Here is a 23806-nt window from a genome sequence, read left to right as displayed (position 1 = left end):
AGTCAACTCATTTTAAAAGTTTTAAAACAAAACTTCTAAGTATGGACAGGAGCTAAAATCAAAATATGTAATCACCTACATAATCCAGACACACAGACATCAGTGAAAGCCACTGCATAGGAGCAGGGTACTCCAGGCGTTACACATTTAGCTGCTGAGTCGTAAGGAGGTTCAGAAAAATCCCAAGAAAGGAGCCCAGGCAACCAGGATATTAGGAGGATACTCATGAGACCTGAAAGCATCTCAATATTCTAAATCCAGTAGAGCTACACCTAACTATCATTCCTGGTATAGATATAAGAAATATTTCATGAGAATCCCTAGAATGTGTTTGTTAAAACCCAAATAACTGAGTTACTTCCACATTAGTGTGTTGATTTTTATTTTCTACTCATTCATCACAATCACCCCCTAAATGCTGTCTGTGTTTGATTTGCCCCTATATTGGGTATTAAAGGTTCAGAATTTCATGCTCCCTGCCTCTACTACAGAGTTTTACTAGACAACTGCAAAACAAGTACCATTAGTTGCCAATGCTTAAATCATCAGTTTGGTGGATATAACTTTGGTTGGAAAGATTTAGCACAGCTTCTACCTCCCCATCCACGACTCCTCACCCACAATTTGCCCATTAGTGATATCTGTCTAATATCATAGTTCAGTCTGCAAGCTTTTGCTTAGTCTGGTAATAATGCATTCAAAATGGTTTCATGATCAAGGACTGGATGAGTAATTGACCAAACAGCTTGTGCTATTTATATTCTCCAAATGTTTATAAAACAGATTTAAAAACATGATTATGCTAAGGATATAATTAAAGAATGAGCCACAAAGAATCTTTGAGATCATCTAGCCCAGCCTCTTCACTTTACAGCTGAGGAAACTTCACCTGGGAGAGGCTGCACAATTTATTGAAGTCACACAACCTGCCAGATGCAATGTTTAAGTTCTCTCAGTGTCAACAAAGAGTTCGCCAGTGACAGAAGTTTCAGCATATGGGTAGGGATGGAGGTAACAGGATTCGGGAGGGGAGTTTGGGAACCAGAAGTAGATACTAGCTGGTTACCAGATAGTATCTTTAAAGAGACAAATAAACTGCCAGTGACCTAACCACAAAGCTGAGGCATACTTCCTTCTGAGGGATTAATTCCTTCCCAGTCATCTGAGGAACAAAGTGGCATCCACCAGGAAATACTTCTGATCACAGATCCACTGGGTAGTGGAGATTTTTACTTAATTTTGTTATTTTATTTCTATCTCTAAACTTCATACTCTAGTCATTCACCTCCCCTCACAGCCTCATTTCCATTCAGTTTAAATCTCCCCTTTGCCTTTTGCTTTCTCCTTAATGATGTTTATCTCATTCCTTACCACCATGCCCTGGTATTCCAAAGAACTGTTCTAGTTCCCTTAAATTTTCCCATGGAATATTCCATTTATCTCCTCATCTCTACTGAAACCTGGATTTTCTGTAGCAGCACCACTTCCCTCAACAATTTTCCAAGTGAGCACTTTTTATTCTCCTTCTTGCTTCCTGTTCCACGGCTCACCGAGTCACCTGAAGCCCAGGTCATTCTTGAGTTATCTTGGGGTCCTGTCTTCTCTGTCTCCAAAATTGTGTTTCAAAAATAACTTCAGAGGCCATCTCCTCCTCTTCGTCTCTATAACCACTGCCTAGTTCATGCACTTAAAGTTTCTAACTCAAAACCTTGTAATTGACCCTTGAATGATCCCTCCACTTCCAGCTCCTTCATATTCAGCCCATTCTCCACAGAGCCACCAGAGTTTTCTGTCTAAAGCACAAAACTGATAAAGTCACTACAGCACATGTGTCCCATCATTTACCAGATAAAGTCAAAATGGCTTAGCAGTAAAAATGCTTATATGCTTTGACTTGGTGAATGAAATTAGAGGAACTTATTCTTAAATAATCAGATATGTGGAGAAATGTTTATTTTCAATAATAATGTTCTCTGTAGTGTTTTTAGACAAAACTCCCCCCAAATGAAATAAACCTGAATGTTCTCAAATAGAAAAACTGTTCTAAATTTTAGAATATTTATAAGGTGGATTATAATGTAACTATTAAAAATTATGTTTATAAAAATTTCTATTGCTAGCCAAACTGTATAAACCTACTATAACCTAACTCCCCAACTGATTACAGCTAAAATCTCTGGACAAAAATACAGAAAGTAATTAACTGAGGATACTGAATAGTGTACAAAAGCAGATTAGGGAGGGACAGTCAAAGCTAGAGGAAGGAATCCATATGAGTGTGAATTTCCCAGGATTTTTCTCCTCTTTTCCCTCATGATATAAATTTGTGAGTATACCCCAATCATAGAAATGTAGTGGTGACACCTAAGACGCCAAAAGAAACTTAACCTTTTGGACCAGTGACCAGGGCTAAAGGTCCTCTGCAAGACAGAAAGTGTAGAAGAACCCAATAGAAAAGGGAGTTGAAGAAGGGAATTCCTTAATTCTATGTATAAATCAGCAAAAGTCCTGAGCTCATGTCTGAGTTGTGAGTGCATAGGGAAGACCCACAGTAATGTAGAAAAAGTTTTGAGACTTGTACTATAATATAAAGCATCATCCAAGTTCCTGACTTACCCCTGCGTGGCACATAAGTGGCACAGATCCAAAGCAACGTGGCAAAGGTTTGGAAGCTAAGCTGATATTGAAACCAGTACTAAATAAGGTGAGAAAAAAAATTATGATCTGACCCTAAACAAGTTAAATGGCTGCTCAAACAACAACAAAATTAAGAACATTGTCAATAGAATTTTAACAGAACCCAGACTCTCAAAACATAATGTTCAAACGGTGCAGTAAATATCCAAAAGTACTCAATATACAAAAATTCCAGAAAATATGATGAATTAACAAAAGAAAAAACAATCAACAGTTGCCAAGCACAAAGCAACTCAAAAATTAGAATTGCACAGAATGATTATTCCTCTATTAGTTAAAAGTAAACACACTTGAAATGAATGGAAAAATAGAAGTTTTCAGTAGAGAATTAAAAACTAATAAAAATGAAAACTTTACAACTAAAAAAATACAATATGTAATCTTTTTTAAATTCACTTATGAGTTCAATAGGATGGAGACAGAAGAGAATCTGGGAACTCACAGAGATATACCAACTGAAATTATTGCATCTAAGGAATGGAGGAGATTATATTAAAAAAAAGCATAATAAAGCTTTAGATACCTGTGGGACAATATCAAAAGTTCTAACACTTTGTCCCTCAAGTCCTATAAGAAGACAGAGAAAAACAATAGTGTAGAAAACAATACTTGAAGAAATACTAGCTAAATTATCCCCAAATTAGTGAAAGACATAGATTGAGAGATTCGAGAAGTTTAGTAAACTCTAAACAAGATAAACTCAAAGGAAATTATGTTCAGACATATCATGACCAAACACAAATACCAAAGATAAAGGAAAAATCTTCAAAGTAGTGAGAGGAAAATGATAAATTATATTTAGGGAACAACAATTCAAAGGACTGTAGTTTTCTCACCAGAAAATAGTAAAACAAATATTTTACATATTGAAAGAAAAGAACTGTCCACCCCAAATTCTATTGTCAATGAAAATATCCATTAGACATGAAGGTGAAATAAAGATATTACCAGATGAAAGAAAACTAAAAGAATTTGTTGACAACAGATCTGCTCCAAATGATATACTAAAGGAATTTCTTCATATTTAAGAGAAGTAAAGCCAATCCTACACAATCTCTTCCAGAAAATAGATGAAAAGGAAACTCTTCCCAAATCATATTATGAGGCCAGAATTACCCTTATGCCAAAACCAGGCAACAACACTAAAAGAAAATTACAGACCAATATCCCTCACAAACATAGATACAGAAATTCTAAACAAAATAATATCAAATTGAATCCAGCAATATATGAAGAAGGTAATACATCATAACCAAGTGGTGTTTGTCTTGAAATGCAAGGCTGGGCAAACATCTGAAAATCTATCAGTGTAATTTACCATACCAACATTTTAAAGATTAAGAAACATGATCATATCCATAAATGTAGAAAACTCTGAAATTTTTCAACATGCATTCATGATCTCAGTAAAGAATATAAAAGAAATTCCTTAGTTTGATAAAGGACATTGTGATGGTTAATTTTGTGTTTCACAGTGACTGGGCCGAGGAATGTCCAGATTAAACATCATTTCTGGGTGTGTATGTGACTGTGTTTCCAGATAATATTAGCATTTGAATCAGTGGATTCAGTGAAGTAGATTGCTCCCCTCCCAATGTAGTGGGCATCATCAATCCATTGAGGGCCTGAATAGGACAAAAAGGTGGAGGAAGGAGGAATTTACCCTTTTTGCTTCCTGCCTGTTTTCTTGAGCTGGGAATCAGTCTCCCCTGGCCCTCAGACTGGAATTTACACTATTGGCTGCCCTGGTTCTTAGGCCTTCAGACTGGGACTGAAATTACACCACTAGCTTTCCTGGGTCTCCAACTTGGAAACAGAAGATCATGGGACTTCTCAGCCTCCTTCCCTCATAATTGTGTGAGCCAATTCCTCTAAATAAACAAATAAATAAATATGTGTGTGTCTATATATATCCTATTGATTCTGTTTCCTTGGAGACCTCAATTAATAACAGTCATCTACCAAAATACATACATACATTCATAATGTCTTCCTCCAAAATCGGGAACAAGGCAAGGATGTCCACTCTCACCGCTGCTATTCAAGGTCATACTGGAAGTCCTGGGCAGTGCAATAAAGCAATACAAAGAATTAAAGGGAGTACAGATTGGAATGGAAGAAATAAAACTTTATTTTCAGATACCATTTCCTACATAAAAAATATCAAGAAACTGACCAAAAAGCACTTATCACTAACAAGTATAACAGTCACAAAATACGAGGTCAAAAATGCCTAGGATCATCATCCTCAAAACTAAAAACACTGAAGAACGAATCAAAGATTGAATAATGGAGAGATAAATCATGTTGTTCATGAATTGGAGAAAATACCATTAGGATGTCAATTCTCCCCAGACTGATCAATAAGTTCATTACAAACTCAGTCAAATTCCCAGCAGGATTATTTTGCAGATAACTGACAAGCTGATTATAAAATGTATATGAATAAGCAAAGGAACTAGAAGAACAAACTTTTTGAAAAGAAAAACATGAAAGTTGCATATGATTTGATTTCAAGACTTACTATAAAACCACAGTAATAAAGACAGTGTAGTACTGGTGAACAGATACACACATAGGTCAATGGAATGAACAGAGAGTGCAGAAATAGGCCATACGCCTATGGGCAATTGACTTTGACAGAAGTGCAAAGCTGATTTGATGGAGAAATGATAGCCTATTGTACATATGGTGGTAGAACAATTAAATACACATATGCAAAATAATGAACCCAATACATTCCTCACACCTTATATAAAAATTAACTCAAACACATAGACCTATATATGAAAGCTAAAACTATAAAACATAGAAGAAAGTGCAAGAGAAAAACTCTGTCCTGTGGGTTTGACAAAGGAATTTTAGATACACCAAAAGCACAACCCATAAAAGAAAAAAGTTATAAATTGACCTTATCAAAATATAAACTTTACCCTGTTAAGAGAATGAAAAACAAGCCACATACTGGGAGAAAATCTTTGCCAATCACATATTTGACGAAGGACTTGACCCAGAATATCTAAAGAATTCTGAAAACTTGATAATAAGAAAACAGACAACCCCATTTAAAAAGTGGGATAGAGTCTTGAATAGACACTTCACCAAAGAATATGGATCCAAATAAGCACATGACAAAATGCTCAACATCATTACTCATCAAGGATATACATATTAAAACCACAATGATACATTACACGCCTATTAAAATGGTTTTAAAATACTGTTACTGTCAAGTGCTGATGAGGATGGACAGCAACCTAACACTCATACCTTGCTTGTGAGAATGAAAAATAGTATGGCCACTTTGGAAAACAGCTTGCCAGTTTGTTATATATCTAAATATTAATGATCCAGCCATCCCACACTTAGGTATTTATCCAAAGGAAATGAAAATTATGTTCACACAAAAACCTATATGAATGTTTTAGCATCTTTGTTCGTAATTGCTGAAAACTGGAAGCAACTCAGATGTCCTTCGGCCCATATATGGATGAGCCATCTCTGGTGCATTCATTTAATAAAATGCTAATCAGTGATAAAGAGGCAACAACATGGGTAACTCTTAGATGATGCCATTGTATGATATTATGGAAAAGGACAAAATGATAATTACTGGTTAGTGATAAATTAGTGATTGCCAGTTTGGGGGCTGGTGGAAGGATTAACCACAAAGGAGAGGTATAAGGGAATTTGCTGGGGGTTGTGAGGGAACTGCTCTGTATCTTGATTATGGTGGTGGTTGTACAACTCTATGCACTTATCAAAGCTCACAGAGCTATATATCAGAATGAGTGACTTCTACTGTACGTAATTAATAAAATATTTTAAAATAACGTGTTTGGAAGAATGTTTAATTACATGGGAAGTTGTCATTAAAAATCAAGAAACAAAAGTATTTCCCAATTGTGTGAAGAAAGAAAATCAACAGAAGAAAAATACTTTAAAACATTAGCCACAGGAGGTGTCATGTCAGAATGGACAATTTATGGATGAATGTTATTTTCTCCTTTCTCCTTATTTTTCCCCAAACTACCTACAAAGAATATATACTGCCTTTAAAATCAGAGAAAAATAGCCAATGCTATTTAAAATGAATGATCTTGGCTCATAACTGTACATTAGATTTTCCATATATCCTATAGATTTCTCAAATATGTATATGTATACATGTTTAAAGGTAAATTAATCCTCTCTCTGTCCCCAAATCTTCTCTCTTAGTCATCTCTACTATCTCAGGAAAGGCTCATCATCCATCCAGTCTCCCATTTCCCCAGACTAAAATTGACCATTGGCCCTCCCTGTTTTACATCCACCCTCCCTACTCTACCCACCTTCCAAATTTCCTGTTGCTTTAACCTCCAAAATATCCCTGAATTCACTTACTTCCACCTCTACTGGTACTGCCTAGGGCTAAATATTTTTCACTAGAACACTGCAACATTCTCCTATTACATTTCTCTTTGTTTAAAGTGACCTTTTCCCAATCAAACCTCCACTCTGCTCTCAGAGGAATCTTTCCAGAAAACAAATTTGACCATGTAGTTCTTCTTCTTAAAACATACTGGTGGCTACCTATTGCCTGTGAAATGAAGTTGAGACTTCCTAATGTATGAAGTCTTTCATTACTTTAACTATTTCATTAATGTCTTATAATTAAATTAATAAATGAATGGGCAAATAGAACATATTACACTTGGAAGATATATCTGCAGAAGACATAAAAAGAAGATTTGTTCTGGTCCCTTCAGCCCTATTCTCCCCACCCCCTCAATTTATAAGCTTCTCTTATGTTTCAGGAGGAAGCATTTAAGACCACAATATGAAATTCCTGCTAGATGAGGTTCTGTACTCAGGAAAATCAGTCAGCTCAGTACTTACTCTACACTCTGTTCTTTTCAACTTTCTCCCCTCAGGACTTTATTGGGGAAGGAGATCCAGAAACAGACCTACACATCAATTGTCCATTGTAACATTCATACGTCTCTAAGCACTCTCATGAAGGGGTAAACTAAAGAATGACAAAAATGTATCTTTATTTTCTGTGCAAAGGTAAAAATTAAGGTTGCTATGTGCTTTATAATTCTACTTATAATGATGTAGCATTTATACTTCGGTCTATTATTTTTTATAAATTTATTTATTTATTTTTGGCTGTGTTGGGACTTCGTTGCTGTGCACGGGCTTCCTCTCTAGTTGTGGTGGGAGGGGGCTACTCTTCGTTGCAGTGCACGGGCTTCTCATTGTTGTGGCTTCTCTTTGTGCTCTAGAGCCCTAGATCACGGGCTCTAGGGTACGCGGGCTTCAGTAGTTGTGGCACAGGGGCTCAGTAGTTGTGGCTTGCTGGCTCTAGAGTGCAGGCTCAGTAGTTGTGGCGCACAGGCTTAGTTACTCCACAGCATGTAGGATCTTCCCGGACCAGGGCTCGAACTCGTGTCCCCCGACTGGCAGGCAGACTCTCAACCACTGCGCCACCAGGGAAGTTCCTATACTTTCTTTGGTCTATTAAAATAGCATTTCACATACTTATTTCCCTTTGCAACCATATGATCCAATAAGACTATCATAAAAACTTGGTTATTGTAAGGTATTATATCAAATCAGGTACTGTCTCTTTGTATTATATATTTAGGTCTTGTACAAAAGATAAGCATTTATCAAAATTAGATGTGGTATCAAGACAGGAAATATGCCCAAAACAATATTCTTTCCATTAGAGTGGCATTTAGATTCTAGAATCCCCATTGTGGCATTTCCCTTACCTAACAAAAGCTGGAATAAAAGAGATTCTTGTTTATTACACATTTCTTGGAAAACTTCATGGTGGTCATCTCAAAACATGTGCTTTCCCAGGAAGTAGTGGCTTCAAAATTGTAAGTGAATATTTCATGTGTAATTCAGTAGACTTTGTTTAATTCAAACTTAATTTTATTGTGTTTTATCAACAAATAATATTTTGTTATCCAGTTAAATTACACGTGATCTTTTACCTTATGTTCCTTTGGATATTTAATTTAAAAGAAGAAATACGTAGAAGATCAACATATGCATATAGAGTGAAGATTTATTCAAGTGAATTTATTCATAATGGAATAGAATTTTAACATTTGAAGTAGGATTATAATTATGCCTTCATTATACTATTATGTCAAAATGTAGGATGCAGATAATTATTTTAATGTGTATTTCTTTAACAATGACAATTATTAGTTTTTAAGTCAGAAAAGCATAAAGAAAACAAAATGGCTCATAAGTCTAGCTAATGACTACCATAAATAAATAAATAAATAAATTTAAAACTAATACATTCACTATTGAAGAATATTCAAATACTACCAAAAAAATGTATATAATGAAATGCAAAAAAATATTTCTTTCTCCACCCAGAGTTTATTACTCAAAATATAATCACAGTTAATATCTCCAGAAACTCTCAAAATAGTATTTGTCCAAAAGAAATATACACTTTAATTTTTTTATCTCTACCATTTGGCTTATTAATATACTTCTTTGTTTTATGTTTCTAGTGGTTCTAGTATATAGCTTTAATTTTTCATAGTCTACACCAAATATTATTAGGCCATATCAAGTATATTTCTCTCATCCTGTCCTTTTTACTCTTGTCATACATTTCTTCGTATGTTATAGTTTTATTATTTTCATTTAAAATAATCAACTATCTGTCAAAGAAATTAAAAATGAGAAAAATGTCTTTTATATGTGCCCACATACATTCAGTATTCTTCATTCTAATACATCAATCCAAGTTTCCATCTGGTATAATTTTTTTAACCTGAAGTTAATGGTGGGGCAAGTTTGCTGATAATTAATTCTCTCAGCTTTTATTTGTCTAAAAAAGTATTTCCTCTTCCTTCATTTTTGAAAGATACTTTTGTCAGGTACAGAATTCTGTGTTAACAGATTTTTTTTCACTCAGAATTTTAATTATGTCACTACCTTGTCTTCTGTCTTACAAATTTCTGACAAGAAATCATTTGTAGTTTGTTCATCTGAATGCATTGAATCTTTTCCTCTGTCTCTTTCAAAGTTTTCTCTATGTTATTTGTTTTCAGCAATTTGGTTATAATGTTTGGTGTGGTTTTTCTCCTACTCAGATTCACTGAGTATTTTTAATCTGTGGGTTTATAGTTTTCACCAAATTTCAAACATTTTTAACCATTATTTCTTCAGATATTTTTCTATGTTCCCACCCAACTGCACATAAGGAAACTGCTTTATCTCATCCTACTGCTCACCTATTCTGTGTTCATTTTGTTCAATCATTTTCCTCTTTGTGTTTTATTTTAAATAGTTTCTATTGGTATATCTTCAAATTCATTGATCTTTTCTTCCACAGTGTCTTATCTCTTGTTAATCCCATCTGTAATGGACTGACTTGTGTTCCACTGAAAATTATATAGTGAAGTCCTAACCCCTAGTACCTCAGAATGCAACTGTATTGGGAGAAAGGGTCTTTAAAGAGGAAATAAAAGTTAAATGTGGTCATAGAGGTAGGCCCTAAACCAATATGACTGGTGTCCTTTTAAGATAAATTAGGACACAGAGGAAAGACTATGTGAAGATACAAGAAGAAGTTTGCTATCTGTAAGGCAAAGAGAGAGAGGCCTCAAAATGAAACCAACCTTACCAATACCTTGATCTTGGACTTCTTACCTCTTCTAAATAAATTTCTCTTGTTTAAGCCACTTTGTTATGGCAGCCCTAACAAACTAGTACGCCATCTAAACTATTTTTTTCATTTCAAATATTGTATTTTTTATCTGTAGAAGTTCTATTGTAGTCTTTTTAAAAATTTTCCATTTCTCCCCTCATCACATTACAACTTTCTTCTACATTCTTGAACATGTGGAGCATACTTATAATCCCTGTTTTGATGCCCTTGTCTCCTATTTCCATCTTCTGTGTTACTTCTGGATCTGGATCTGTTGCTTGATTTTTCTCATTATAGGTCATATTTTCCTGCTTCTTTGCATGTCTGGTAATTTTTCACTGGACAATATACATTTTGAAAGTTAATGTTACATTTTCCTGGATGTTTATATTTCTATAGTGTTTGATTTTATTGTTGCATACTGTTAACTTATTTAGAGTCATTTGTACCCACTTTGAGGCTTGTTTTTAAGGCTAGGTCAGGTCCAGAGTAGCTCATAGTCTAGGATATTTCAGCCCAAGTATAAAGCAATGCCTCCTGAGGATCTACCAAATCCCCTGCATGTTAACAGATCTTTCCACTTTGCTGCTGAAATCACAAACTCTACTCAGCCCATGTGAACTCCAAGAATTGTTAAGCCTACTGCCTTCCAGATGTTCTTTCCCCAGCCTTGGGTAATCTTCTTCCTGTGCATGTACAGATTTGTACTCAACCAAACTTAATGGAGACCCTGACAATAGATTCTAACTATGTTGACCTTATCAAACTACAATCTGCCTCCTGAACTCAGTAAAATCTCCAAGTGTTGCAAGCTGAAAATTACCTCCAACAGAAAACAAGAACTCAGGGTTCATCTACCTCATTTATTTCCCTTCTCTCAGGAATCAAAATTATGTGTGATCTACGGTCCAACTGTGGTCTGAAAACCATTGTTTCATATACTTTGTCCAGTTTTCCAACTGTTGAAGGAATGGAGGGACCATATATTCCCTATCACTTCATTATGGCTCAAGGTGGAAGTCCATGTTTTCATTCTTAATTTTTCATAATATTATATTTAAACTAATCCTTTTATAGTAGGTGTACAATATTCCATTGGATAAATGTAATGAATTGATTAATGGAGACTATATTAAATGACATTCAGGTTGTAGGTAGCATTTTGCTATTAAAAATAGTGTTGCAATAAGCATTCTTATGCTTACAACACAGAATAATTTTGTGATATTTTCTTTTTTGACCAACTTCCTAGAATAGGTTTTCTGGACTATAGGGTATGAATATTCTAAAATAAAGATTTTCAAATTCCCGTCTAAAACTTTGCAAAATTAACACTACTCCCAGTAGTGTAGGAAAGCCTGTTTTACCACACTTTCCTCAGCATAAGAAAATTAACCTTTACCAATCTGAGAGTAAAAGTATCTTTTGTTTTGGTTTTCACTTATTTGATTATGAGCAAGACTTCACATAGTTTGTATTTTATCAGCCATTTATTTTTATTTTCTCTCAATTAACCACTCATATATTTGACCATTTTCTTTTTTAATATGTATGAGCTAATTGTGTGTAAAATATTTATGTTATATTTTTGCAACTTTTTTCACAGTTTTATTTGTCTTTTAACTTTAAGTTATTTATGACATACAGACATTTTAAATATTTACGCAATTGAAAATATTTTTTAATATTTTCCATTTATAGCTTTGGGGTTTTGCGGTCTTCTCTGCAAGTCCTTCTCAAACATACACTTTTTTCACCTCTCGTAAAACTTCACAGTTTAATTTTTTAATTGTTGCTAATTTAAACTATTTTGTTGCAAAGAGTAAAACAGAAATTCCATATATTTTTTCAAATAATTATGAAGCTTTTTAACTCTATTGATCCCCTTTTCCCATCATTGATTTCACCAACCATCATGTATCATTAAAAGCAAACCCTTTTCATGGACTTTATATCTATTGATTTGTCTGGATATAATTTTCTTCCTAGTATTAGATTATTTCTATTATTGTAACTTGTTAAGTTTCAATATGAATTTTTTGAATTTATGCTCATTAATTTTCTGGATATATATTTCTTCTCTTATATAATATTTTCCACATAGCTTCATAGAAGTTTCAATATTTGATAGAACTGAGTCATGTCAACCTCTACCCACTTTTCTTTTTAAAAATTTCATGGATATTGGGACAGACTTACTTTTCCAAATGAACTTAGCTTTTAATAAAAATTTATAGCTTAATTTATGAAAATTTACACCTTGTAATTTGAGTTGTGCTATCAAAGAATATTGTGTACGTTTTCATTTACTTTAGACTTCCCTTACATTCCTCATAACATTGTAAACTGTTCTAAAATTAATGCTAAATAATAATATACTACTAATAATATATATTTTATGCTAAGCTTATTACTATACATTTTGACTTTCTGATATCTGATATCTGATATCAATCAGGGAAGGCTAACTTCTGTAACAAGAAATTCCAAATTCCCAGTGAGTTATCAGGATGAAAGCTTATTTCTTTTTCATATTACAGTACATTCCAGGATGGAGATCATCTTTCCATAAAGGGGTTCAGAGACCCAGGTTCCATTCATCTTGTGGCTCTGCCTTGGATTCATCAAATGAATCTTTGGCATTTGTCCAAGAGTTGAGGGAAGATAGGAACTCATGGGCAAACAGTTGGTTCCAGGCCTAAAAATGGCACACATCACTTCTGTGCACATTCCACTGGTTAAGACTAATCATATAGCTCCACCCAACAAAAGGATGGGAGATGTAGTCCTCCTTTGGGCCTAAGATGAAAACAAAACAATCTGATAAACATAAACATAGTGCCATTATAATTATTATAATGGGGAATTTTTCTATTTATTCTTATTTTTTAAAAATCAGGAATGGATATCAGATTTTGTCAAATAACTTCTAATATTATTTATTGAACTAATCAACAAATCAACAGGATATTGTTTTTTACCTTTATATTTAAATATATATATATATATATACATTTACCTTTATGAAGTAGAATTTATACTTAGCATAACACATATACTTAAAATATACATTTGATGAGTTTTGACATATGTACACACTGTAAAACTATCATGATAATATAGATAATGAAGGTTTCAATCACCTCTAAAAGTTTCCTCATGTCCTTTTGTAATCCATCCTCCCTCTCACATTTGTACCCAGTAATAACTGATATGTTTTCTGTCACTATTGGCTAGATTGCATTTTCTATAATTTTATATAAATGGAATCATTCAGTATATCTTCTATTTGACTAGCTTTTTGTGCTCATAAAAATTATTTTGATTTTCATCTGTATTGTTGTAGGTGTTAGTAACAGCTTCTTACTGTTTCTGAGAAGTAGTATATTGTATGAATATACCATGTCTTGTTTATCCATTCATCTTTTGTTGGACATTTGGGTTATTTCCAGGTTTGGGCTATCATGAATAATGCTGCTATGATCATTCATATACAAGTCTTTGTTTGGAAATACATTTTCATTCTCTTGGGTAAATATACAGGATAGAATGGGTCATGGAATCAATGTATATTTAATTTTTTAAAAGAGCTTTATTGATATATAATTTATATACCATACAATTCACCTATTTTAAATGTACTATTCAATTTTTTTTAGTATACTCCAAGTTTTTAGTTTACTCACAAGTCATGCAACAATGACCCTAGTGTAATTTTTTTAACATTTTCATCACGCTTTTTTTTTTTTTTTTTGCTTTATAACAAATTTAATCAGTTATACATATACATATGTTTCCATATCCCCTCCCTTTTGCGTCTCCCTCCCACCCTCCCTATCCCACCCCTCCAGGCGGTCACAAAGTACCGAGCTGATCTCCCTGTGCTATGCGGCTGCTTCCCACTAGCTATCTACCTCACATTTGGTAGTGTATATATGTCCATGCCGCTCTTTCACTTTGTCACAGCTTACCCTTCCCCCTCCCCATATCCTCAAGTCCATTCTCTAGTAGGTCTGTGTCTTTATTCCTGTCTCACCCCTATGTTCTTCATGACATTTTTTTTCTTAAATTCCATATATATGTGTTAGCATACAGTATTTGTCTTTCTCTTTCTGACTTACTTCACTCTGTATGACAGACTCTAGGTCTATCCACCTCATTACAAATAGCTCAATTTCATTTCTTTTTATGGCTGAGTAATATTCCATTGTATATATGTGCCACATCTTCTTTATCCATTCATCCGATGATGGACACTTAGGTTGTTTCCATCTCCGGGCTATTGTAAATAGGGCTGCTATGAACATTTTGGTACATGTCTCTTTTTGAATTATGGTTTTCTCAGGGTATATGCCCAGTAGTGGGATTGCTGGGTCATATGGTAGTTCTATTTGTAGTTTTTAAAGGAACCTCCATACCGTTCTCCATAGCGGCTGTACCAATTCACATTCCCACCAGCAGTGCAAGAGTGTTCCCTTTTTTCCACACCCTCTCCAGCATTTCTTGTGTCTAGATTTTTTGATGATGGCCATTCTGACTGGTGTGAGATGATATCTCATTGTAGTTTTGATTTGCATTTCTCTAATGAGTAAAGATGTTGAGCATCCTTTCATGTGTTTGTTGGCAGTCTGTATATCTTCTGTGGAGAAATGTCTATTTAGGTCTTCTGCCCATTTTTGGATTGGGTTGTTTGTTTTTTTGTTATTGAGCTGCATGAGCTGCTTATAAATTTTGGAGATTAATCCTTTGTCAGTTGCTTCATTTGCAAATATTTTCTCCCATTCTGAGGGTTGTCTTTTGGTCTTGTTTATGGTTTCCTTTGCTGTGCAAAAGCTTTTAAGTTTCATTAGGTCCCATGTGTTTATTTTTGTCTTTATTTCCATTTCTCTAGGAGGTGGGTCAAAAAGGATCTTGCTGTGATTTATGTCATAGAGTGTTCTGCCTATGTCTTCCTCTAAGAGTTTGATAGTGTCTGGCCTTACATTTAGGTCTTTAATCCATTTTGAGCTTATTTTTGTGTATGGTGTGAGGGAGTGATCTAATCTCATACTTTTACATGTCCCTATCCAGTTTTCCCAGCACCACTTATTGAAGAGACTGTCCTTTCTCCACTGTACATTCCTGCCTCCTTTATCAAAGATAAGGTGACCATATGTGCGTGGGTTTATCTCTGGGCTTTCTATCCTGTTCCATTGATCTATCTTTCTGTTTTTGTGCCAGTACCATATTGTCTTGATTACTGTAGCTTTGTAGTATAGTCTGAAGTCAGGGAGCCTGATTCCTCCAGCTCCATTTTTCGTTCTCAAGATTGCTTTGGCTATTCGGGGTCTTTTGTGTTTCCATACAAATTGTGAAATTTTTTGTTCTAGTTCTGTGAAAAATGCCAGTGGTAGTTTGATAGGGATTGCATTGAACCTGTAGATTGCTTTGGGTAGTAGAGTCATTTTCACAATGTTGATTCTTCCAATCCAAGAACATGGTACATCTCTCCATCTATTTGTATCATCTTTAATTTCTTTCATCAGTGTCTTATAATTTTCTGCATACAGGTCTTTTGTCTCCTTAGGTAGGTTTATTCCTAGATATTTTCTTTTTGTTGCAATGGTAAATGGGAGTGTTTCCTTGATTTCACTTTCAGATTTTTCATCATCAGTATATAGGAATGCCAGAGATTTCTGTGCATTAATTTTGTATCCTGCAACTTTACCAAATTCATTGATTAACTCTAGTAGTTTTCTGGTAGCATCTTTAGGATTCTCTATGTATAGTATCATGTCATCTGCAAACAGTGACAGCTTTACTTCTTCTTTTCCAATTTGGATTCCTTTTATTTCCTTTTCTTCTCTGATTGCTGTGGCTAAAACTTCCAAAACTAGGTTGAATAAGAGTGGTGAAAGTGGGCAACCTTGTCTAGTTCCTGATCTTAGTGGAAATGGTTTCAGTTTTTCACCATTGAGGACGATGCTGGCTGTGGGTTTGTCATATATGGCCTTTATTATGTTGAGGAAAGTTCCCTCTATGCCTACTTTCTGCAGGGTTTTTATCATAAATGGGTGTTGAATTTTGTCGAAAGCTTTCTCTGCATCTATTGAGATGATCATATGGTTTTTCTCCTTCCATTTTTTAATATGGTGTATCACGTTGATTGATTTGCGTATATTGAAGAATCCTTGCATTCCTGGAATAAACCCCACTTGATCATGGTGTATGATCCTTTTAATGTGCTGTTGGATTCTGTTTGCTAGTATTTTGTTGAGGATTTTTGCATCTATGTTCATCAGTGATATTGGCCTGTAGTTTTCTTTCTTTGTGACATCCTTGTCTGGTTTTGGTATCAAGGTGATGGTGGCCTCGTAGAATGAGTTTGGGAGTGTTCCTCCCTCTGCTATATTTTGGAAGAGTTTCAGAAGGATAGGTGTTAGCTCTTCTCTAAATACTTGATAGAATTCGCCTGTGAAGCCATCTGGTCCTGGGCTTTTGTTTGTTGGAAGATTTTTTATCACAGTTTCAATTTCAGTGCTTGTGATTGGTCTGTTCATATTTTCTATTTCTTCCTGATTCAGTCTTGGCAGGTTGTGCATTTCTAAGAATTTGTCCATTTCTTCCAGGTTGTCCATTTTATTGGCATAGAGTTGCTTATAGTAATCTCTCATGATATTTTGTATTTCTGTAGTGTCAGTTGTTACTTCTCCTTTTTCATTTCTAATTCTATTGATTTGAGTCTTCTCCCTTTTTTTCTTGATGAGTCTGGCTAATGGTTTATCAATTTTGTTTATCTTCTCAAAGAACCAGCTTTTAGTTTTATTGATCTTTGCTATCGTTTCCTTCATTTCTTTTTCATTTATTTCTGATCTGATTTTTATGATTTCTTTCCTTCTGCTAGCTTTGGGATGTTTTTGTTCTTCTTTCTCTAATTGCTTTAGGTGCAAGGTTAGGTTGTTTATTCGAGATGTTTCCTGTTTCTTAAGGTGGGATTGTATTGCTATAAACTTCCCTCTTAGAACTGCTTTTGCTGCATCCCATAGGTTTTGGGTCGTCGTGTCTCCATTGTCATTTGTTTCTAGGTATTTTTTAATTTCCTCTTTGATTTCTTCAGTGATCACTTCGTTATTAAGTAGTGTATTGTTTAGCCTCCATGTGTTTGTATTTTTTACAGCTCTTTTCCTGTAATTGATATCTAGTCTCATAGCATTGTGGTCGGAAAAGATACTTGATACAATTTCAATTTTCTTAAATTTACCAAGGCTTGATTTGTGACCCAAGATATGATCTATCCTGGAGAATGTTCCATGAGCACTTGAGAAAAATGTGTATTCTGTTGTTTTTGGATGGAATGTCCTATAAATATCAATTAAGTCCATCTTGTTTAATGTATCATTTAAAGCTTGTGTTTCCTTAGTTATTTTCATTTTGGATGATCTGTCCATTGGTGAAAGTGGGGTGTTAAAGTCCCCTACTATGATTGTGTTACTGTCGATTTCTCCTTTTATGGCTGTTAGTATTTGCCTTATGTATTGAGGTGCTCCTATGTTTGGTGCATAAATATTTACAATTGTTATATCTTCTTCTTGGATCGATCCCTTGATCATTATGTAGTGTCCTTCTTTGTCTCTTCTAGTAGTCCTTATTTTAAAGTCTATTTTGTCTGATATGAGAATTGCTACTCCAGCTTTCTTTTGGTTTCCATTTGCATGGAATATCTTTTTCCATTCCCTTACTTTCAGTCTGTATGTGTCTCTAGGTCTGAAGTGGGTCTCTTGTAGACAGCATATAGATGGGTCTTGTTTTTGTATCCATTCAGCCACTCTGTGTCTTTTGGTGGGAGCATTTAGTCCATTTACATTTAAGGTAATTATCGAAATGTATGTTCCTATTCCCATTTTCTTAATTGTTTTGGGTTCATTATTGTAGGTCTTTTACTTCTGTTGTGTTTCTTGCCTAGAGAAGTTCCTTTAGCATTTGTTGTAAAGCTGGTTTGGTGGTGCTGAACTCTCTCAGCTTTTGCTTGTCTGTAAACGTTTTAATTTCTCCATCAAATCTGAATGAGATCCTTGCTGGGTAGAGTAATCTTGGTTGCAGGTTTTTCTCCTTCATCACTTTAAGTAGGTCCTGCCACTCCCTTCTGGCTTGTAGAGTTTCTGCTGAGAGATCAGCTGTTATCCTGATGGGGATTCCCTTGTGTGTTATTTGTTGTTTTTGCCTTGCTGCTTTTAATATGATTTCTTTGTATTTAATTTTTCACAGTTTGATTAATATGTGTCTTGGCGTATTTCTCCTTGGATTTATTCTGTATGGGACTCTCTGTGCCTCCTGGACTTGATTAACTAGTTCCTTTCCCATATTAGGGAAGTTTTCAACTATAATCTCTTCAAATATTTTCTCAGTCCCTTTCTTTTTCTCTTCTTCTTCTGGAACCCCTATAATTCGAATGTTGGTGCGTTTAATGTTGTCCCAGAGGTCTCTGAGACTGTCCTCTGTTCTTTTCATTCTTTTTTCTTTATTTTGCTCTGCAGCAGTTATTTCCACTATTTTATCTTCCACCTCACTTATCCGTTCTTCTGCCTCAGTTATTCTGCTATTGATCCCATCTAGAGTATTTTTTATTTCATTTATTGTGTTTTTAATCGATGCTTGATTCATCTTTAGTTCTTCTAGGTCCTTGTTAACTGTTTCTTGCATTTTGTCTATTCTATTTCCAAGATTTTGGATCTGGGAAATAGAATCTTGGATCATCTTTACCATCATTATTCTGAATTCTTTTTCAGGTAGAGTGCCTATTACCTCTTCATTTGTTAGGTCTGGTGGGTTTTTATCTTGCTCCTTCTCCTGCTGTGTGTTTTTCTGTCTTCTCATTTTGCTTATGTTACTGTGTTTGGGGTCTCCTTTTTGCAGGCTGCAGGTTCGTAGTTCCTGTTGTTTTTGGTGTCTGTCCCCAGTGGCTAAGGTTGGTTTAGTGGGTTGTGTAGGCTTCCTGGTGGAGGGGACTAGTGCCTGTGTTCTGGTGGATGAGGCTGGATCTTGTCTTTCTGGTGGGCAGGTCCACGTCTGGTGGTGTGTTTTGGGGTGTCTGTGGACTTTTTATGATTTTAGGCCACCTCTCTGCTAATGGGTGGCGTTGTGTTCCTGTCTTGCTAGTTGTTTGGCTTAGGGTGTCCAGCACTGTAGCCTGCTGGTCGTTGAGTGAAGCTGGGTGCTGGTGTTGAGATGGAGATCTCTGGAAGATTTTTGCCGTTTGATATTATGTGGAGCTGGGAGGTCTCTTGTGGACCAGTGTCCTGAAGTTGGCTCTCCCACCTCAGAGGCACAGCACTGACTCCGGGCTCCTCAATTTGGGATGATGTGTTGTCTATTCATGTATTCCACAGATGCAGGGTACATCAAGTTGATTGTGGAGCTTTAATCCGCTGCTTCTGAGGCTGCTGGGAGAGGTTTCCCTTTCTCTTCTTTGTTCTCACAGCTCCTGGGTCTCAGCTTTGGATTTGGCCCCGCCTCTGCGTGTAGGTCGCCGGAGGGCGTCTGTTCTTCGCTCAGATAGGATAGGGTTAAAGGAGCAGCCTCTTCGGGGACTCTGGCTCACTCAGGCCGGGAGGGAGGGAGGGGCACGGAGTGCGGGGCGAGCCTGCAGCGGCAGAGGTCGGCGTGACGTTGCACCAGCCCGAGGCGCGCCGTGCGTTCTCCCAGGGAAGCCGCCCCTGGATCCCGGGACCCCGGCAGTGGCGGGCTGCACAGGCTCCCGGAAGGGTGGTGTGGGCAGTGACCTGCGCTCGCACACAGGCTTCTTGGCGGCGGCAGCAGCAGCCCCAGCGTCCCACGCCTGTCACTGGGCTCCGCGCTTTCAGTCGCGACTCGCGCCCGTCCGTGGAGCCCCTTTAAGCAGCGCTCTTAATCCCCTCTCCTCGCGCACCAGGAAACCAAGAGGGAAGAAAAAGTCTCTTGCCTCTTCGGCAGCTCCAGAGTTTTCCCGGACTCCCTCCCGGCTAGCTGTGGCACATTAGCCCCCTTCAGGCTGAGTTCTCGCCGCCAGCCCCAGTCCTCTCCCTGCGCTCTGACCGAAGCCCGAGCCTCAGCTTCCAGCGCTGCGCGCCCCGGCGGGCGAGCAGACAAGCCTCTCGGGCTGGTGAGTGCCGCTCGGCACCGATCCTCTGTGTGCGGATCTCTCCGCTTTGCCCTACCCAGGTATGTGGGGAGTTTCTTGCCTTTGGGGAGGTCTGGGGTCTTCTGCCAGCGTTCAGTAGGTGTTCTGTAGGAGTTGTTCCACGTGTAGCTGTATTTCTGGTGTATCCGTGGGGAGGAAGGTGATCTCCGCGTCTTACTCTTCCGCCATCTTACCCGGAAGTGAGCCATCTTACCCGGAAGTCCATCACGCTTTTTAAAAACATGCCCATTAAATCACTTCTCATTCTCCATTCCCCCATCTCATCATCCCCAGCCCTAGAAAACCACTAATGTACTTTTTCATCTCTATAGATTTGCCTTTTCTGGACATTTTATACAAATGGAATTACACAAGATGTGGGGTTTTTTTGTAACTGGCTTCCTTCACTTAGCATAAAATTTTCAAGTTTCTTTCATGCTGTAGAATGTATTAGTACTTCATTCCTTTTTATTGATGAAGAATATTTAATTCTATGATTATACCACACCTTACTTATCTATTCATCAGTTTATGGACATTGGGGTAGTTTCCACTTTTTGGCTATTATGATAACGTTGGCATGAACACCCATGTACAAGACTTTGTAGACGTGCTTCATTCTCTTGGGAATGTACATAAGAATATAATGACTGGACTCTATGCTGTTTGTATAGTTAACTTTTTTTAAAACGTCCTTATTGGAGTATAATTGCTTTATAGTGTTTTGTTAGTTTCTGCTGTATAACAAAGTGAATCAGCTACATGCATATGTATATCCCCATATCCCCTCCCTCTTGTGTATCCCTCATGCCCTCCTTATCCCACCCCTCTAGATGGTTGCAAAGCACCGAGCTGATCTCCCTGTGCCATGCAGCTGCTTCCCACTAGCTATCTATTTTACATTTGGTAGTGTATATATGTCAATGTTACTCTCTTACTTCGCCCCAGCTTACCCTTCCCCTCCCCGTGTCCCCAAGTCCATTCTCCACATCTGTGTCTTTATTCCGTCCTGCCCTAGGTTCATCAGAACCATTTTTTTTTTTAGATTCTCTATATATGTGTTAGCATACAGTATTTGTTTTTCTCTTTCTTACTTCACTCTGTATGACAGACTCTAGGTCCATCCACCTCACTACAAATAACTCAATTTCGTTTCCTTTTATGGCTGAGTAATATTCCATTGTATATATGTGCCACATCTTCTTTATCCATTCATCTGTCGATGGACACTTAGGTTGCTTCCATGTCCTGGCTATCGTAAACAGTACTGTAATGAACATTGTGGTACATGACTTTTAAATTATGGTTTTCTCAGGGTATATGCCCAGTAGTGGGATTGCTGGGTCATATGGTAGTTCTATTTTTAGTTTTTAAAGGAACCTCCATACTGTTCTCCATAGTGGCTGTATCAATTTACATTCCCACCAACAGTGCATGAGGGTTCACACCCTCTCCAGCATTTACTGTTTGTAGATTTTTTGATGATGGCCATTCTGACTGGTATGAGGTGATACCTCATTGTAGTTTTTTTTTTTTTTCCTGCAGTACGTGGGCTTCTCACTGTTGTGGCCTCTCCCGTTGCGGAGCACAGGCTCCACATGCGCAGGTTCAGCGGCCATGGCTCACGGGCCCAGCCGCTCCGCGGCATGTGGTATCTTCCCAGACCAGGGCATGAACCCGCGTCCCCTGCACCGGCAGGCGGACTCTCAACCACTGCACCACCAAGGAAGCCCCTCATTGTAGTTTTGATTTGCATTTCTCTAATGATTAGTGATGTTGAGCATCCTTTCATGTATTTGTTGGCAATCTGTATAGCTTCTTTGGAGAAATGGCTGTTTAGGTCTTCTGCCCATTTTTGGATTGTACAGGTGTACAATAAGTGATTCACAATAAAGAACAAAAGTTTTTAGTTTTGATGAAGTCTAATTCATCTTCTTTTCTCTTTTATACATCATGCCTTTTGGAGTACTATATAAGAAACTTTGTCTAAGGGCACTAAGATTTTCTTTTTGTTATCATTTTTTTCTAAAAGTTTTAAAGTTTTAACTCTCAGATTTGCATCTATTATCCCTCTGGAGCTAATTTTTGTTTATGGTGTGAGGTAAGAGTGAAGTCCACTTTTTTGCATGTGGATATCCAGTTATTTCAGCAGTATATGTTGAAAGATGTTCTTTCCCACTGAGTTGCTTCAAGCCCTTTGTCAAAAATCAGTGCACTTATATGTGTGTATTTCTGGACTCTATTCTAGTCTATTGATTTATACATCTATCTTTGTGTTAATACCACATTGTGTTTGCTGAAGACCAATAATAAATCTTGAAATCACATGGTGTAAGTCCTCCAACACTGTTTTTCTTTAAAATTGTTTTGTCTATTCTGTATCTTTCACATTTCCATATAAATTTGAAAAATAGCTTGTCATTCTTACCAAAAAAAAAAAAAGCCTGTTAGAATTTTGATGGAGACTTTTGAATCTGACAGATGAAGACTGTCAACTGGGGAGAATTGTCATCTTAATGTTGAATCTTCCAATCCCTGATCACAGTGTTCTGTCCATTTATTAGATCTTAATTTATTTCTCTCAGCTATATTTTGTAGCTTTCAGTGTATAGGTCGTGGAAAGCTGCTTTATCAAATTTATAACTTAGAATTCCATATTTTATGTTAATGTAATTGCATTTTCTGATTTTTCTTTGTTAATGTATATAGATAATACATGCTGCAACATTGCTAAAATTATCTATTAGTTTTAAGTACTTTACTTGTAGGTTTCTTAGGATTTTCTACATAGATGATAATATGTTCTGTGGATAAAGATGGCTTTTCTTCTTTCTTTACAATCTCTATATTTTTTAATTCTTCCTGACTGATTGAAATGGCTATGACATATAGTAAAATGTTAAATAGAAGAAATAAGAGTGGACAAACTATTCTTATTTTTTTTTTTTTTTTTTGGAAAAATCCCAAACCTTTCATTTTACTCCTCTCCTGGTTCAGCCCAGACGTGAGACACCTGAGCTTGGCAAACAGGATACAAATGTCCACCCAGGCCCTCAGTCAGGTTAAGTGCGTGCAAGGGCGGCCCCTCCCCAGCATCCCTCAAAGTGCATCGAGGACAGCCCTGTGTAGCCCCAAAGCGGGGCCCATCACACTCCTGACAAGTCCAGGGCCGACAGGCGGGGGGCAGCCACTGCTGGGGACCCCAGGCCAAGGGGACAGCTGTGAGGTTTGGCTTTAGTGCAAAAGGCCAAAAACTATTCTTATTCCTAATCTAGGGGAAAAGCATTCAGTCTTTCATCATTAAA

At 36.7% G+C, this 23806-nt stretch overlaps 1 protein-coding gene across 22 annotated transcripts in view; it reads right to left on the bottom strand.

The window, feature by feature from the left end:
• Positions 1-23806, bottom strand: part of LOC309807013 (uncharacterized protein) — a 478671-nt gene that overhangs the window by 353682 nt on the left and 101183 nt on the right. For 19 of the 22 annotated variants that reach the window (XR_014294469.1, XR_014294472.1, XM_082626175.1 and 16 more), the window contains one exon: positions 4676-4758. The exons of the other annotated variants lie outside the window; for them this stretch is intronic. Coding sequence is in view for 17 of the 19 variants with exons in the window: in XM_082626175.1 (XP_082482301.1) it covers positions 4676-4758 (83 nt within the window). In the remaining 2 variants the exon portion in view is untranslated. The remainder of the gene's footprint in view (positions 1-4675; positions 4759-23806) is intronic. 22 annotated transcript variants of the gene reach the window in all.

This window comes from Mesoplodon mirus (genome assembly GCF_964341445.2).
Source record: "Mesoplodon mirus genome assembly, chromosome: 6".
Classification (NCBI taxonomy): domain Eukaryota; kingdom Metazoa; phylum Chordata; class Mammalia; order Artiodactyla; family Ziphiidae; genus Mesoplodon; species Mesoplodon mirus.
This window is presented reverse-complemented; position numbering and strand designations above follow the sequence as displayed.